General features: G+C 44.0%; 1 protein-coding gene, 1 long non-coding RNA gene and 1 pseudogene across 4 annotated transcripts; 1 reads left to right on the top strand and 2 right to left on the bottom strand.

Moving 5' to 3' along the window:
* Window positions 1-1911: 1911 nt before the first annotated feature.
* Window positions 1912-3361, bottom strand: LOC119868024. The gene is made up of 3 exons (XR_005385559.1): window positions 2758-3361; window positions 2540-2612; window positions 1912-1969 (listed from the first exon to the last, which is right to left on the bottom strand). It is a non-coding gene; the product is annotated as an uncharacterized LOC119868024 (long non-coding RNA).
* Window positions 3362-4716: 1355 nt separating this feature from the next.
* SNRPE (small nuclear ribonucleoprotein polypeptide E) lies at window positions 4717-10440 on the bottom strand. 3 transcript variants are annotated; one of them, XM_038585971.1, is made up of 5 exons: window positions 10305-10440; window positions 9875-9901; window positions 8067-8129; window positions 6800-6878; window positions 4717-4940 (listed from the first exon to the last, which is right to left on the bottom strand). In XM_038585971.1, exons 1-5 carry the CDS (start codon window positions 10356-10358, stop codon window positions 4885-4887), a joined length of 279 nt encoding a protein of 92 aa, XP_038441899.1. In that variant the 5' UTR covers window positions 10359-10440; the 3' UTR covers window positions 4717-4884. The 3 variants fall into 3 exon arrangements, with proteins under 3 accessions (XP_038441899.1, XP_038441898.1, XP_038441900.1); XM_038585970.1 differs by having other exon boundaries at window positions 9871-9945; window positions 10323-10373; XM_038585972.1 differs by lacking the exon at window positions 9875-9901 and having other exon boundaries at window positions 10323-10415.
* A 3996-nt stretch (window positions 10441-14436) lies between these two features.
* LOC606833 lies at window positions 14437-14939 on the top strand (annotated as a pseudogene).
* Window positions 14940-16752: the final 1813 nt, after the last annotated feature.

Below are 16752 nucleotides of genomic sequence, written 5' to 3'. Positions count from 1 at the left end.
CAAAATTAAAAATGGATGTGCATCAAGACATAATCAACAGAATGGAAAAAGCAACCTACAGAATGGGAGAAAATATTCATGAACTGTGTATCTGATAAGGGGTTAATATCCAGACTATGTGAAGAACTCCTTCAGCTCAACGACAAAAAATAACCTGTTTAAAAATAGGCAAAAGACTTACAATAGACATTTCTCCAAAAAAGATAAACAAATGACCAATAAACATATCAAGATGCTTACCACCAACCATTATGGAAATACAAGTCAAAACCACAATGAGATATCACCTCACAACCACTGAGATAGTTGCTATCAAAAATAGATAATAAGTTTTGCCAAGAATGTAGAGAAACTGAAACCGGGGTGCACTATTGATGAGAATGTAAAATGGTGTAGCCACTGTGGAAAACTCTATGATGGTTCCTCAAAAAAACTGAAAGCAGGGTCTTAAAGAGATATCTGTATACCCATGTTCATAGCAACATTAAGACGGTTCTTCAAAAAATATTGTGGTGGTGGTGGGGGGTCAGGCACCTGAGTAGCTCCAGCGAAGTGTCTGACTCTTGATTTCTGCTCATGTCATGATCTCAGAGTGAGATCAAGCCCCGCGTCAGGCTCTATGCTGGGTGCGGAGCCTGCTTTATGATTCTCTTCCTCTCGACCCACCTTCCTTCCCCATCTCTTAAAACAAAACGTTTGGGTATATACTCAGAGGAATTGAAAACAGAGTCTTGAAGAGGAACATTAATCATGATAGCCAGAAGGTGAAAGTAACCCAAATGTTTATTGACAGTCAGTTAAATGTATAAAAGAAAATGTGCTGTAGAAACAAAATATTCAGCCTTAAAGAGAGGAAGGAAATCATGACATTCTACAACATGGATGAACCATGAGAACATTATGCTAAGTGAAAGAAGTCTATTATGGGCAGCCCTGGTGGCTCAGTGGTTTAGTGCCGCCTTCAGCCCGGGGTGTGATTCTGGAGACCTGGGATCGAGTCCCACATCGGGCTCACTGCATGGGGCTTGCTTCTCCCTCTGCCTGTGTCTCTGCCTCTCTCTGTGTCTCTCATGAATAAATAAATAAAATCTTAAGAAAGAAAGAAAGAAAGAAAGAAAGAAAGAAAGAAAGAAAGAAAGAAAGAAAGAAAGAAAGAAAGAAAGAAAGAAAGAAAGAAAGAAAGAAAGAAAGAAAGAAGTCTATGAAAAAAGACATTTATACAAAGTATCTAGATCAGTCAAACGCATAGAAACAGAAAATAGAACGATGTTTGCTGGAAGTTGGGAGGCAGGAGGGATGGGAAATTGTTGAATGGATAGTTTCAATTTTGCAAGATAAAATAAGTGCTAGAGACTGCACTACAATGTGAATATACTTAACATTACTGACTGGCACAATTGTACCAGAATTAAAAACTGAAATTAAAAAAAAAACTTAAGTTATCAAATTGAATATAAAGCAAATCATAGGTATCTGTAAAGAACTTACAAGGAGGGGTCCCTGGGTGGCTCAGTCAGTCAGGCATTTGCCTTTGGCTCAGGTCGTGAACCCAGGATCCTAGGATCAAGGCCCACATCTGGCTCCCTATTCAGCAGGGAGTCTGCTTCTCCCTCTCTCTGCTTCTCCCCTGGCCCCTGCTTACACACATTCTCTCTCTCAAATAAATATATAAATAAAATCTTAAAAACAAAACAAAACAAAAAAATCTTAAAGGTTAACCACCCAACTTCTAATAATAGTTATGTATGGAGAATAGTTATGTATGGAGACGGGGGAAAGGAGGCACTTTTTTTTTTTTTTTTTTTTAACATGCACTAAAAGTAGGTCACCTGGGTGGCTTAGTCAGTTAAACCTGACTTGTGATTTTGGCTCAGATCATAATTTCATGGGTTGGGTTCCACACTCAGTGGGGAATCTGCTTGAGATTCTCTCTCCCTCTCCTCCACTCGGGTCTCTCTCTCAAATGGATCTTAAAAAAAAAGAAAAAAGTACACACTAAGCTAGGATGTTTTAATTCAATTTTTAAAAAGTTTAGTGAATAAAACTTAAACTCTAGGTACAATTTACATCAGTTCTAATGCCACTTCAAAAGTTACCAAGCATATCTACTCACAAAAGCATACCACGAGTAGGTTATCAAAGGAATAATTAATGAAGGAAAAGCTCCTGGCATCTTCTAGTTAACAGGAGATGCTGCCTATTAGGCTTACCACAGGAAGTGCCCATGACACTTCCTAGCCAATAATGCCTAAATCCAAATTAGACAAAGATCCATTCTCTAAGCCTGAAACTGACAAATTTGATACAAGGACAATAGCTAGTGCCTGCAAATACAAAGTCCTAGGCTTTTCAAACTATCCGTACCCTTCTTCCTCCCTACCTACTAATAAAACACCAGGCCTACACTAGCACTTTACTTTTTTAGAGCCTTCGTCTCCTCCCACTCCCATTTCAAGAATGTTACAAGAGAGTTAGTGGGTGGTTAGCAAGACCCCCTCAGAAACCAACAGCCATTCCAGAAAAATAATTGCTCACATACCAAACGCTGCCAACAAGAGCAGCTTCCCAGCAGCATGTTTTAATAACCTTAATGAAGCAGACAGCAACGCCTCCTGTAATACAAATTTTGGTTGGAAAAAAAGATATACAGATTGTGGAAAAGTACAACTTAAAAAGCAAACACCACAGGCTCCAGTAAGGCAGGAAAGCAAACAGAGATTTCTAAATACAGAGCTGAATTGTAAGAGTTCACTGTACCTTATTTCAATCATCGTTTGCTCTGTCAAAAATAGAACCTTCCATGTCTTGATCCATTCAGAATAAGCCACAGCAGGCACAGCTTTGCTTACACAGGGCAGCCAGGTCAGAAAGGCTGCACAGGGAAATGGAAAAGCAGCCAGCAGGTTTTCTTAGGGATTATACTGCTCCCGCTTTTATCCTTCTCCCCAGCTATTTTGGTGCCAAGAAAGCTGCAGGGAGGTCTTTGCCCTGAACAAGCTTTTACTAGAAAGTCTGAAGTAGTCTCAGGGATGCAACTCCCTCTGCTGCCCAAGGTTTTCTTTGCATATTGTAGCAGGTTCAGTGCATTTCAAACTCAACTATGTTAGAAGAGCTAAAATAGCCCTTTATTTAAAAATGTGACCAAAAAAGGCACAGGTTCAAATAGGAGAGGAACAGCTAGAAGCTGGACAAATTTCTATACTTAACTACAAATTTCCTCTATCTCATGAAGGGTGTCTTTTACTCAGTTTATTTTTTTAAAGATTTAAAAATTTATTATTCATGAGAGACACACACAGAGAGGGAGAGGGAGAGGGAGAGGGTGAGGGAGAGGGAGAGGGAGAGGCAGAGACACAGGCAGAGGGAGATGCAGGCTCCATGCAGGGAGCCCCACACAGGACCCAATCCCAGGTCTCCAGGATCACGCCCTGGGCTGAAGGCGGCGCTAAACTGCTGAGCCACCAGGGCTGCCCTCTTTTACTCAGTTTAAAGGAGACTTCTCTATCTCCCTCATAGGCACTTGGAAAAGCAGGAACTAGACTTCTTGTCCCTTTTTCACCCACTCTTAGTAATGCCCATTACCCGCATTTAAGGCAGGCCTTACTCATTTTTCAAGATCTAATTTAAATAGCACTTAGCGCATGGCACTGAAGCTGTTTGTTTGCCAGTGTTTCACTGCATTTGAGTTGGTGCCTATATAATAGCAGATGCTCAATAATCATTTATCAGAATTCTAACTAGAACTACTCTACAATTTTTTTTTTTTTTTTTTTTTTAAAGTTTAAGTAATCCCTTGGGGTACCTGGGTGGCTCAGCAGCTAAACATCTGCCTTTGGCTCAGGGTGTGATCCTGGAGTCCAGGATTGAGTCCCACATCAGGCTCCCTACATGGAGCCTGCTTCTCCCTCTGCCTATGTCTCTGCCTCTCTCTCTCTCTGTATCTCTCATGAATAAATAAAATCTTTAAAGTAATCCCTACATTCAACATGGTGCTCAAACACATGACCTCAAGACCAAGAGTCATACACTCTACCAACACAGTCAGCCAGGCACCCCAAACTAGAACCAACCCAAAGTATTGGGGGAGGAAAAATCTGTCCAGTTAATTCAGTTAGGACATAAGCAATTACTGGGGGAGGTGGCAACATCTTTAGAGAGAAGAGTAAGAGACAAGTGTTGCTCCAACTGACATACCATTATTCTGCCTAACAACTTACCAGTGCTGCTTGTGGTCTTTTTCCAGTTACTAATCTCACCAAGTCTCTGTCCTGCTGACTGTTAATAGAGCTCATTTTACATGTACTTTTAGGGCATTTTATCTTTGCCTATACCCAAACTACTTTTCACATTGTGATCTTAGTAGTAGGAGAGTCACAGAGACCTAACAGAGTGACTGTCAAAGTGCTAAGCAGATACAGAAGCTGTTATAGCATGTCCAGCCTATTGTGGTCAGCTCTTGTGTCCTGGCAGCCAGAATGACAAGTGCTGCTGAAGATGCGTATTAGTGCAATAATGTTTATTTTTGCGAGTCCTCTTCTCCAGCACCCACTATCAGAAGCTTACCTGTCAGGTAGAATTCCTACTCTTTGCCTTAAGAATCTATAGATTGAGGCTCTTGAAAAAAACAAATGCCCAGGGCAATTGCCACCCTCCAGACCACTTAGCTGCCACCTGTGTGAAAGGTCTCTACAACTGAATAGAAAGAAACAACGTGAATTTTAAAATAAAAACAATCCCACAGCATTTATTGTCCTCTGGTAAGAACATAAAGGTAATCAAAACAATACGAACAAGGGTTTTAGAACTATATTCCCAACAAAGGACATCTAAAATAACAAACTACGTGGCCTTCTCAAGAATTTCTCACTTCACTGATCATTCATTCTAGTTGGAGACACTTTGGAGCAGGGTAATATTATCTCCTTTTAGCATGATCCGACCTGCAACACAAAAATTTAAAAAAAAAAAAAAAGCTATTAATAGCCACTCAGACACATATGTAACGACGGTTTAGCCTCAGAATTCTGGATCATACTTGAGTGATTTTGAAAATGCCCTCTCTCGAGCAGGTATGTGAACATTTTCCAATATCAATATATTGAAAGGCTATGCATATTACAGCCTATGAACTTTTCCAAAAGAACCTAATGAAGGTAGAGAAATGTTATTTTGTGAAAAATAGTTTCTATAGACTAAGTCAAATAAATAGGTCTACTCCAACATTTCCCACTGCTCTTAGTTTATAGAAGTTGGGGAATGAGTTATGTGCAAAGTTTTAAAAAATGCAGAATACTGCAGCACCATTCTTAGAGTTCTCAGTATATTAAAGACTCCATGATGCAATTAATAAACCTGTTTGAGCCTTACCCAACATTTCCTAATCTTATTTGAGCAGAGAATATTTTTTCCTGAGAATATCTATAAACATTTTTAGAAATTTATATAAATCAGTTTGAGAAATGCTCATCAACCCCAATGGATTAAATGGTTTCACTTTACCAAACTTCTACAACAGGTAATATTAATCTATTCTATAGGTTAACTACTACATGGCAGGCATTGAATTAGGCAGTAAGCATATTAGGGAGAAAAAAAAAAAAAGGACTTACGGAGTATCTGGCCCAGTGAAGAGAGACATTAATAAAGTAACTCCACAAATGAGTGTATAACTACAAACTCAAATAACACAGCACACCCTGCCTCCCCATCCCTACCCCAAGTAAAATAAAACCAAACTCTGATATCTGACATTTGATTTGAGTCCTAAGGACAGAGGAAACAGCATATACAAAGATTTATGGTGAGGCAAATGAGCAGATTCAAACAACTGAAATTATACAAGCGTGGATGAAGCTCAGAAAATAAAGCAGAGTGATACAAAACAAGCAGAGGGACAAAAGGCCAGATCATGAAGAACCTTGCAGAATACATTAAAGACTTTCTTATCTTCCTAGCCACAGGAAGTCACTGGAGGACTTTAAGCAAAAGGAGGACGAGGTCAGACAGGAGCTTTTCAAAGACAGATGCAACCTGCAGAGCAAACTGGAGAGAAATGAGGTAGTTGCACAGAAATCAATCAGTAAACTGAATGGAGGCTGGTGCCATTCAGTAAGACAGGGAACACTAAAATAGCTCCGAAAGAGTATGTAAGGGGTGGGAAGTGAGTTTGATTTCTGCACATGTTAACTTTGAGAAGCCTTTGAGACATTCAAGCAGAAATGTTGAATAGGCTCAGACCAGGGCTACGGAAGTAAATCTGAGGTCAATACAAATATATATAGATGGTGATTAAAAGTATAGTCTCAAGGTTATAACCTTGAGGTTTTGGGTAAATAATACCAAATGACAGGAAGGCCTACAACCAAGCCTTGAGCAACTCAAAACAAATGGCTGGGTCCCAAAGAATGAATATAAAAAATTTGGAAAGGAATAACTAGAAATGAAAAATGAAAATCTGAGTATAGTAACACGGAACCAAGGGAACAAAGTGTTTTAAGGTGGGAGTGGCCAACAGTGCGAAATGCTGTTTAGAGTTCAATATAATGAAGGCTAATATTAACCATTAGATTTAACACCATTTGTCACTGGTGACCTTGGTGAGAGCTGAGTGGAAAAACAAAAGCAGAAATGGGAGTGGGGTAAGCAGAGGCAGAGGATGATTTCAAGAGTGAACTACTTTCCCACACACTAAATTCTCAAATGCAAACTATAAATTTAAACATGAACTGAGTTGCAACTCATTCAATTCTGTAAGTGAATAAAAATTTCCACAATTCCAAAAGGCCATCTACATTCTTACCCAGTTGTTTTCTTGACTTTGTTTTAGAATGAATCTCTTCGGCATCATCTAATACAAGGTTCATGTACTCATCAAAACCCTAGAAAAATAAGCCAACCCATTGTCATTTTCAAGTAAAATCACACCCAAACTATTCCAGATGAATACCTATAGAGAAATGCCAACTAACTTCAGAAACTCATCTCTCCACTGATCTTTCAGCTAAACAAGCATTTCCCTCCTAAGCCTCTTTTTAAATAACAAGAAAACCACAACATACTCCAAATTACCTCTCAAGCCTTTTGGACTTGATTTGATTAGCTATGCCTTAGAGCCAACGTCCCTATCGCTTATAACTTGTCCAATTCAGAATGTGTGTACATATATGAATTAACTTCCACTGCCTCCAGTCTTCCCATGTTCCTCACAAAACACTCTTGCCACTACCCATAACATTTGTTTTTCTACTAGTAAGCAGGGAAGATTACTGATGAATCTGCAATATCTAAAGGTAAATATCATAGCCTCCTAATGTCCTAACATAATACTTTTTAGCCATATTTTATCTTTCTTTAAAACATTATTTAGGGCAGCCTGGGTGGCTCAGCGGTTTAACGCTGCCTTCAGCACAGAGCATGATCCTGGAGACCCGGGATTGAGTCCCGTGTCGGGCTCCCTGCATGGATCTTGCTTCTCCCTCTGCCTCTTCTCTCTCTGTGTATCTCATGAATAAATAAATAAAATCTTAAAAAAAAAAAAATTATTTAGGGATAGGGTGCCTGGGAGATGCAGTCGGGTTGGGTGTCTGACTCTTGGTTTCGGCTCAGGGATCAGGCCCTGTGTCCGGCTCCACACACAGCAGAATCTGCCTAAGTTTCTCTCCCATTCCCTTTGTTCCTCCCACCTCACTCTCTCTAAAATAAAAAACAGAAAAACTACCCCACGTTACTTAGCATGTTCTGCTATTCTGAAAGTCTTACTTAACTAACCCCACTCCATTCTATTCAGGTATCACCTAATACAGAACTAATACACCATTAATTTTCACCTCACTTTATTTCTTTTGTCCCCTTCTTTAAATACTGACACTGTCATTTAAGTAATTTTAAGAATTAATTTTCCCTTTTTTATGAATGACCCAACTTCCATCAAACAGAACATAAGACAAGGAAAGCAGCGTTGAAGAACTTTCTCGGGTTGGGTCTTCGACTTCTGCTCTGGCTGGGCATTTCTGCAAAATCATTTAAATGAACAAACTGCTGTGAGATAAAACATCCTGAGTACTCACAATGATACAGCCCTCTATCCGCATGTTTACTTGCTCATAAAGCCACACCTGAATCCGAGATCTCTGGAGGTGGGGGGAGAAAAAAGTAGGTCAAGAAAGCAAGTAAACAAACCCCAATCACTCTGGTCAAACAACAGAGAAATATGGCTCCTAAAGAATATCTTAAAAAAAAAAAAAAAAAAAAAAAGCCAAGAATTTTAACTATTTGAATCATATCCAAGAAATGATAACCAAGACCAGTTATTTGCCAGGAAACATTCTCAATAAATGCTATATTGGGACTAAGTTCATAATTTTCCTGCCATCTTGGGACTCATTTTTTATTGCTTCTTTTCTCAATACATTTAGAGTGCAAGGTGACAGTGTAGCACAAGGCAGTAATTTCCAATGATCAAGAGCTTCTTTCTTATCTGCGATAGCAAAATCCAGCTTCAAAACAGCTTTCTCTAGGTCCCTAATTTCCCTCACATTTAACAACCAGGGAAAGGGCCCTCGATTCTAGTCATTAAAAGTTACAATGGCCTGGGGCACCTGGCTGGCTGAGTTAGTGAAGCCTGTGACTTGATCTTGGGGTCGTGGGTTTGAGCCCCACCTTGGGTATAGAGATTTACTTAAAAAAAAAAAAAAGTGTTTACAACTTGAAATTAATGGGTTTGTAATTATGTTACCACACTAAAATTTGTCAGAGCATTGTCAGAAACTACATTTTCGGGGATCCCTGGGTGGCGCAGCGGTTTGGCGCCTGCCTTTGGCCCAGGGCCCGACCCTGGAGACCCGGGATCGAATCCCACATCGGGCTCCCGGTGCGTGGAGCCTGCTTCTCCCTCTGCCTGTGTCTCTGCCTCTCTCTCTCTCTCTCTCTCTGTGTCTATCATAAATAAAAATAAAAAAATAATAATAAAAAAAGAAACTACATTTTCTTTCCAAAATAATTTAAACACCCTGTCCTACCAACTCACAATTTGAGTTGCTAAAAATCCCTCCAAAGGAAAGCAGGCTGTCACTACATCCTGAGCCTATCCCTCCCTTCCTCCTTTTTTGGGCATCTTTTCTCTATTTAAGTCCCTCTCCCCTCCGTTATTTTGTGGTTTAAAGTGGATAGGAGCGATCCCTGGGTGGCGCAGCGGTTTGGCGCCTGCCTTTGGCCCAGGGCGCGATCCTGGAGACCCGGGATCGAATCCCACGTCGGGCTCCCGGTGCATGGAGCCTGCTTCTCCCTCTGCCTGTGTCTCTGCCTCTCTCTCTCTCTGTGTGTGACTATCAAATAAAAATTAAAAAAAAAAAAATAAGTAAAGTGGATAGGATTCTTCCCTTGTTTCATCCCAAGGGGAGAAAAAAGGGGGAAAGGTTCCAAGGCTCTAGCCATTAAGGACTATCAACAAACGTACCCAAATACCAGCCACATCTGCCATTAATTTACTTTTTCAAATTAGTGATTTCGGTCTTGCAAAAAGTAACGATGCCACAGTTCTTTCCGTGGTTTGGAGTTGATATTTCATTACATCAGAGCTTTCCTGACCGCTTCCCCTCCAATCTCTAGCCTGCACCCCCCCCCCCCCGCTTTTTTTTATTTTTTCTTAAGTGATCTCTACACTCCACCCGGGGCTGGAAGCCCCTCCCCCAAGATCAAGAGTGGCCTGTTTCCGAGCCCGGGCCCGACCCGCCAAGCTCCGCAGTTCCACGTTTCCGCGACACGTTGATCAGACGGGAGGACGCTACCCACCGACCGAATTCATCTTGTCGCTTAAACCCACCCTTCGACTTTAAAAGGGAAGCACAGAACGACGGGGAAGAGATGACTTACGTACGTTTTGCAAGTATCTGAAGATGAGGTTCTGCGGCAGCGGTTAAGGAAGAAGCAGAGGCAGAGTCGCCCGGCCTGGGCGGGAGGGGGCGGAGTCCGCGCGGCGGACAGTGACCAGCGGGCCAGGCTCGCCGCAGGCGCCCCCTCCCGCTCCCCCTCCCGCTCCCGCTCCCGCTCCCGCTCTGCTGGAATTGCTCGGCGCCTCCGTCCTCCTCGCGCCCGGGGCGCTGTCTCCGTCGCGGACTCCGGCTGCCCTCCTCGCGCCCCCCGTCGCCGCGCGGCCCGCCCGAGCCCGAGCCCGCCCCCCGCCGCCGCCCGCCCAGGCCCGCGACTACCCGCGCTGCCCCCCGGGGGCTCACGGGAGGTGCGTCCGCCCCGCGCTCCCTCAGGCCGACTCCCCGCGCCTCCTCGTCCTGCCGCCCCGCGTAGGATACGATGGGCTGAACCATCACCTTCTGCACTTTCTGGCCCTGGCCACGGTACGCCATGGTGGAAGCCGACAAGGACCGCGCGCTCTCTCCGAAGGCAACTTCCGCGACGCAGAACCGGAAGCGGAAGCGCCTGGCGCCCGCGTGGCGACCCGGGCGGCTCCTGGGAGATGCCTCTCTATCCGCGGGGGCGGCCTTTCTCTGTGGTCTCTAGCCCCGGGCGGACTCCGGCGGGCGGCGCCGCGCTTCGGTTCGTGAGTCGATCCCACAGCGCCCCCTGGAGGGAGGCGGAGGCGGCGCAGGGAGGCGGTGCCCGTGCGGGCGTGGCCGCGGCTCCATCCTCCGGCTGCGCACCTGTGCCGCGGAGGTGGGTCGCTCCCGTGTCCCCTGCGCTGCCGGCGCGCGGGGCCGCCTCGCTGTCCGGACGCGGCGGCGGTGAGAAGCCCCGACGCGGGCGCCCCCAGCCCGGCCCTCGCGGCCACAGACCGTCCAAACTCAAAAGGCAGGCGCCGGCTTCGCTCCTGGACCCGATGATGGGGCGTTTCTGCGGGCGGCCCTGGGGCCTGGCGGACCGACGTGGCACGAGAGCAGGAGAACCCGGGGCAGGAGCTGGAGGGACCCGCGGAGAGGACAGAACCAGAACCCGCTCCCTTGACCGGGCTCCTCCGCCGAGGGCGGTATGAATGCTGACCTCATGACCGCACGGAGGTGTTGAGACCAGGCGACGCGAAAGCGACCTTGGAGCTGCAAAGAGCCAGAGAACGCGTGGGATGCTTGTTGGTTTAGAAAAAGGTTTCAGGCCCCTGGTGGCTCAGTGGTCGAGCATCTGCCTTGGGCTCAGGTCATGACCCCAGGGTCCTGGGATCGAGGCCTGCATCAGGACCCCCACAGGGAACCCGCTTCTCCCCCTGCCGTATCCCTGTGATTCTCTCTGTCTCTCATGAACAAATAAAATCTTAAAAAAAAAAAAAGAAAAAGTTTCCCCCTCCCCCATCCCCATCCCTATCCCCATCACCCTCCCCCTCCCCCATCCCCATCCCCATCCCCCTCCCCCTCCCATCCCCATCCCCATTCCCAACCCCAGTCCCCATCCCCCATCCCCCATCCCCATCCCCATCCCCCATCCCCCATCCCCATCCCCATCCCCCATCCCCATCCCCATCCCCATCCCAATACAGGGCTATGTTGTCTGCAGAGTAAACAGGGGTGGGTTGAATCCAAAGATAGCATGGATGGAGGGACCTGTCACGCCCATCTCATCTCAGATGCACAGATGCTTCGCTGCTCTTGCAGTTTCCTGTCCGAAGTTAGGGCTCCTGAGCTTTCAAGGATTGATCCCCATAAGCAATCATCTGATTATACAACTCATGACAGATGATTTGTTTTTTTTCCCCTTTATTTTAAAGATATATTTTTTTAAGAGGATCTTATTTATTCATGAGAGACAGAGAAGCAGAGAACGAAGCAGGCTCCAAGCAAGGAGCCTGGTGCAGGACCTCGATCCTGGGACTCCAGGATCACGCCCTGAGCCCAAGGCAGAAACTCAACCACTGAGCCACCCAGGGATCCCACAAAGATTTATTTATTTTAGAGAGGGAGAGAATCCCAGGCTGACTCCCTGCTGAGCACGGAGCCCAACACAGGTCCATCTCACCACTGTGATGTAATGACCTGAGCCCATATCAAGAGTGGGTTGCTTCACTGACGGAGCCACAGGCACCCCTGTTTTTTCTTTTAAGTGACTTTGCTTCTATGACATTTAAATCCTTGATCCATCTAGAATGTACCCCAGTATATCCTAGAACTGGTACAACTTTATATCTAGATAGCTACCCAGTTTCTCCATTACCATTACAAAAAACCCCATAGTTTCCTCATTTCATTTAAAATGCCACATTTAGGGTCACCCGGGTGGCTCAATCCGTAGGCATCTGCCTTTGGCTCAGGTCATGATCTCACGGTCCTGGGATCAAGTCCTGCATCGGGCTCCCTGCCTACTTCTCCCTCTCCCTCTGCATGCAGCTCCTGCTGCTTGGGCTCTCTGGCTCTCTATCAAATAAAATCTAAAATAAATAAATAAATAAATAAATAAATAAATAAATAAATAAATAAATAAATAATCTAAAATAAAATATGCAACATTTATTATACACCAAGTGTATGTGTATGTATATATGTATAGTTTATATTTTGCCCAAATGATCTTTGTATCCTATGACCAGTGTCACTGTTACAAGTACTGTATGATATTTCCTTATTTGGTAGGACTGGAAGTCGATAGAACTTTCTTAGCTGTTCTTATTTATTTTTCTTACAAACTTTAGAATTAGCTTATCTAATTAAAAGATTCCTTTCTGTATTTTTACTGTGATTACATTAAACTTGAGAATGACTTAGGATCTGTTTTTTAAAACTATGTGATGTCTATTTGTTCAAATTTTCCTTTGGGTCTTTGGGAATCTTTCTGTTTTCTTTAGTTTCCAGTGTCTTCTTGCTAGCAGCTTATCTAGTTTAATCATAGTTAATGCTTTCTTCTTGTTCTTAAAAATTGACTTTTCTGGGCAGCCAGGGTGGCTCAGCGGTTTAGCGCTGCCTTTGGCCCAGGGCATGATCCTGGAGACCCGGAGTCGAGTCCCACGTTGGGCTCCCAGCATGGAGCCTGCTTCTCCCTCTGCCTGTGTCTCTACCTCTCTCTGTGTGTTTCTCATGAATAAATAAATAAAATCTTTTAAAAAATAAATAAATAAAAATTGACTTTCCGTTTCTTTTTAAAGATTTTATTTATTTATTCATAAGAGACACAGAGACACAGAGGCAGAGACATATGCAGAGGGAGAAGCAGGCTCCATGCAGAAAGCCGGATGCGGGACTCGACCCCCGGGACCCCAGGATCACGCCCTGAGCCAAAGTCAGATACTCAACCACTGAGCCACCCAGATGTCCCCAAAATTGACTTTTCTTCAACTGTATGTTCTTGCTGGGTTTTTAGAAGAAAAAGTGATAAATTCAATTATGTAAAAAATCACATAAAGTTTTGGGTGACTAAAACATCACCACAGTAAGCAAAGTCAAAAGGTCTGGGAGAAGTATGTTTGTACCACATTAAACAAATGGCTAATTTTACATATATAATGTACTTTTTAAAAAATGCTTTTCTGAAAAAAAAATGCTTTTCTGGTTCTCTGTTGCTGCGAAAGAAATATTTCAAAACTTGAGAACTTAAAACAACTATTTTGTTATAATTCATGATTTTGTGAGTCAAGAATTTGGGCAGTGCCCAGCTGGGCAATTTTTTTTTTCTTGCTCTAAAAGGTATATTTAAGGGTTTGGTGTATGTGTTTAGAAAATTGGCCTCACTTGGGTCCCCCTCCTTGTCTGTGTAGCCTCAGGGAGAGATATCTCATATGTTGTATCTCTGGCAGAGTAGGAAGTTTCTTTCTTTTTTTTGAGAGAGACAGAAAGTGCATGCATGCCTGTGGGGACGGCGCAGGGGAGGGGCAGGGGGAGAGGGAGAGAGAATGTTAAGGAGGCTTCACACCCTGCTAATGCAGGGCTCAACCTCATGACCCTGAAATCATGACCTGCGCTGAAATCAAGAGTTGGATGTTTAACCAACTGAGCCACCCAGGAGCCCCTAGGATGCTTTCTTTTAAATGGTGGCCTAGGCCTCTAAAAAAACAAGGCTGGGGATGCCTACGTGGCTCAGCGGTTGAGCATCTGCCCTTGTCTCCGGGTGTGATCCTGGGGTCCCAGGACTGAGTCCTACATTGGGCTCCCTGCATGGAACCTGCTTCTCCCTCTGTCTGTGTGTCTCTGCCTCTCTCTCTCTCTCTCTCTGTCGCTCATGAATAAATAAAATCTTTAAAAAATAATAAACAAACAAAAAAACAAACAAATAAATAAGTAAATAACCAAGGCTGAAGCCACAGTACCATTTAAAGGCCAGGCCAGGAACCAGTATACAGTTCACACCCCAGGCCAGATTCAAGGGCTGGAAAAATAGATCCCACCTCTGTTAAAGGTTAAAGAATTTGTAGCCACAAACAGACAAAAGGATCCAAAATAAGAGTTGGCAATGGAGGTAAACAATGAGTTTATCGTAAAGGAAATACATATGAGGAACCGCCATCTTTCAGTAATTCGCCAAAATGACCAACACAAAGGGAAAGAGGAGAGGTACCCGCTATATGTTTTCTAGGCCTTTTAGAAAACAAGGAGTTGTTCCTTTGGCCACATACATGCGAATGTGTAAGAAAGGTGATATTGTGGACATCAAGGGAATAGGCACTGTTCCAAAAGGAATGCCCCACAACTGTCAGCATGGCAAAACTGAAAGAGTCTACAAAGTTACTCAGCATGCTGTTGGCATTGTTGTAAACAAACAAGTTAAGGGCAAGAGTCTTGCCAAAAGAATTAATGTCCGCATTGAGCATATTAAACACTCAAAGAGCCGAGAGAGATTCCTGAAACGTGTGAAGGAAAATGATCAGAAAAATAAGGAAGTCAAAGAGAAAGGTACTTGGGTCCAGCTGAAGCGCCAGCCTGCCCCACCCAGAGAAGCACACTTTGTGAGAACCGATGGAAAGGAGCCTGAACTGCTGGAACCCATTACCTATGAATTCATGGCTTGATAAATGTAAAGAAAAGACCTCAGAATGTTTTTTTTTTTTTTTTTTTTTTTTTTAAGACCTCAGAATTGTAAAAGGAAAGAAAGAAAGAAAGAAAGAAAGAAAGAAAGAAAGAAAGAAAGAAAGAAAGAAAAGAAGAAAGAAGAAAGAAGAAGAAAGAAGAAGAAAGAAGAAGAACAGAAGAAGAAGAAGAAAGAAGAAGGAGAAGAAAGGAAAGAAAGAAGAGAAGAAGGAAGGAAGGAAGGAAGGAAGGAAGGAAGGAAGGAAGGAAGGAAGGAAGAAAGAAAATACATACGAAAAAATGCCCAACCTCACTCATTATGAGGCATGCCAACAAATTAAACTACCTTGGTGGCTCAGTTGGTTAAGCGTCTGCCTTCTGCTCAGGTCATGATCCCAGGGTCCTGGGACCCAGCCTCAGTGGGAAGCCTGCTTTTCCCTCTCCTCCCTGCTCCTGCTCTCTCACTATCTCTGTCGCTATCTCTGTCTCTCTGAAATAAATAAATAAAATCTTAAAAAAAAATTACACTGAGAAGCCATAGAAAGATCAAAGAGTGGTGGAAATATAAATTATTAAACTGTACATTCCAAAGAAAGGGGTTGTAAAGACGGGCAGTCTAGCAGAGATCGCCAGCCCCTGACATGGGTACGTGGGTCAAGAGCTTTTTATTTTTTTATTTATTTTTATTTATTTATGATAGTCACACACACAGAGAGAGAGAGAGAGAGAGGCAGAGACACAGGCAGAGGGAGAAGCAGGCTCCATGCACCGGGAGCCTGATGTGGGACTCGATCCGGGGTCTCCAGGATCGCGCCCTGGGCCAAAGGCAGGCGCCAAACCGCTGCGCCACCCAGGGATCCCCAAGAGCTTTTTTATTCATCCAGCAAATGTTTATCAAATGCCTTTGTTATGGCCTGAAGTGTGCCCCCTGAAACTCATATGTTGAAGCTCTAACCTGCAGCACCTCATAATATGACTGGAGTTGGAGATAGGCCCCTTAAGGAGGTAATTAAGGTTAAATGAAGTCATATGGGTGGGCTCTAATCCAGGATGACTGATGTCCTTATAGAGACATTAAAGCACAGACATGTGCATGTAGGACAAAGACCACGTGAGCGCATAGTGAGAAAGTGGCATCCGCAAACCGCAGAAGCCTCAGAATAAACCAAATTTCCAAACACCGTGATTTTGGACTTCTAGCCTCCAGCACTGTGAGAAAATAAATTTGTTGTTTAAACCATCCAGTCTGTGGTATTTTGTCATGATAGTGCCGAGAGTATATAGGTTGGTAAGAATCTCTATCTCGGGCAGCCCGGGTGGCCCAGCAGTTTAGCGCCGCCTTCAGCCCGGGGTGTGATCCTGGAGACCCGGGATCGAGTCCTACGTCGGGCTCCCTGCATGGAGTCTGCTTCTCTCTCTCTCTCCTCTCTTTCAGTCTGTCGTGAATAAATAAATAAAATCTTAAAAAAAAAAAAAAGAATCTCTGTCTCAAATTTACACTCTGCTGAGGTTGGACAGGGAAACAATTTTAAAACGGTAGGGGTAAACTAACAGTGAATGCCTAGCGGATGGGCACCAAACCCCAGTTTGTGGAGGAGAGCAGGGTGCTGGGAGAGTAGCCTGGAGGTGACAGGATGTGTCGGAGTTAGCCAAAATAAGAGACTTTTGGGGGAAAGATAGTATTAACAAAGGCAAAGCGTTGGAGAGAGGTTAGTGGTCAAGGGAAGTGGACAGCTTGTAGTTTTGCTGGAGTGACTGACGTGCATCAAGGGCCAGGCAGGAGGCTGGTAGGACAGGGTTTTGCAAGCCGCTGTGCTAAGGGACT

This window comes from Canis lupus, chromosome 38 (genome assembly GCF_011100685.1).
Source record: "Canis lupus familiaris isolate Mischka breed German Shepherd chromosome 38, alternate assembly UU_Cfam_GSD_1.0, whole genome shotgun sequence".
In the NCBI taxonomy this organism is placed as follows: domain Eukaryota; kingdom Metazoa; phylum Chordata; class Mammalia; order Carnivora; family Canidae; genus Canis; species Canis lupus.
Note: the sequence above shows the minus strand (reverse complement) of the source record. Positions and strands in the feature narration are given on the sequence as shown.

Coding starts and splice junctions, on each gene's coding strand:
- SNRPE (XM_038585970.1), bottom strand. CDS start 10,358: ATGGCGTACCGTGGCCAGGGCCAGAAAGTGCAGAAG. Junction 8,130..9,870: donor CAGATACTTGCAAAACGTAC/GTAAGTCATCTC, acceptor CCCCACCTCCAG/AGATCTCGGATTCAGGTGTG. Junction 6,879..8,066: donor GGATAGAGGGCTGTATCATT/GTGAGTACTCAG, acceptor TTATTTTTCTAG/GGTTTTGATGAGTACATGAA.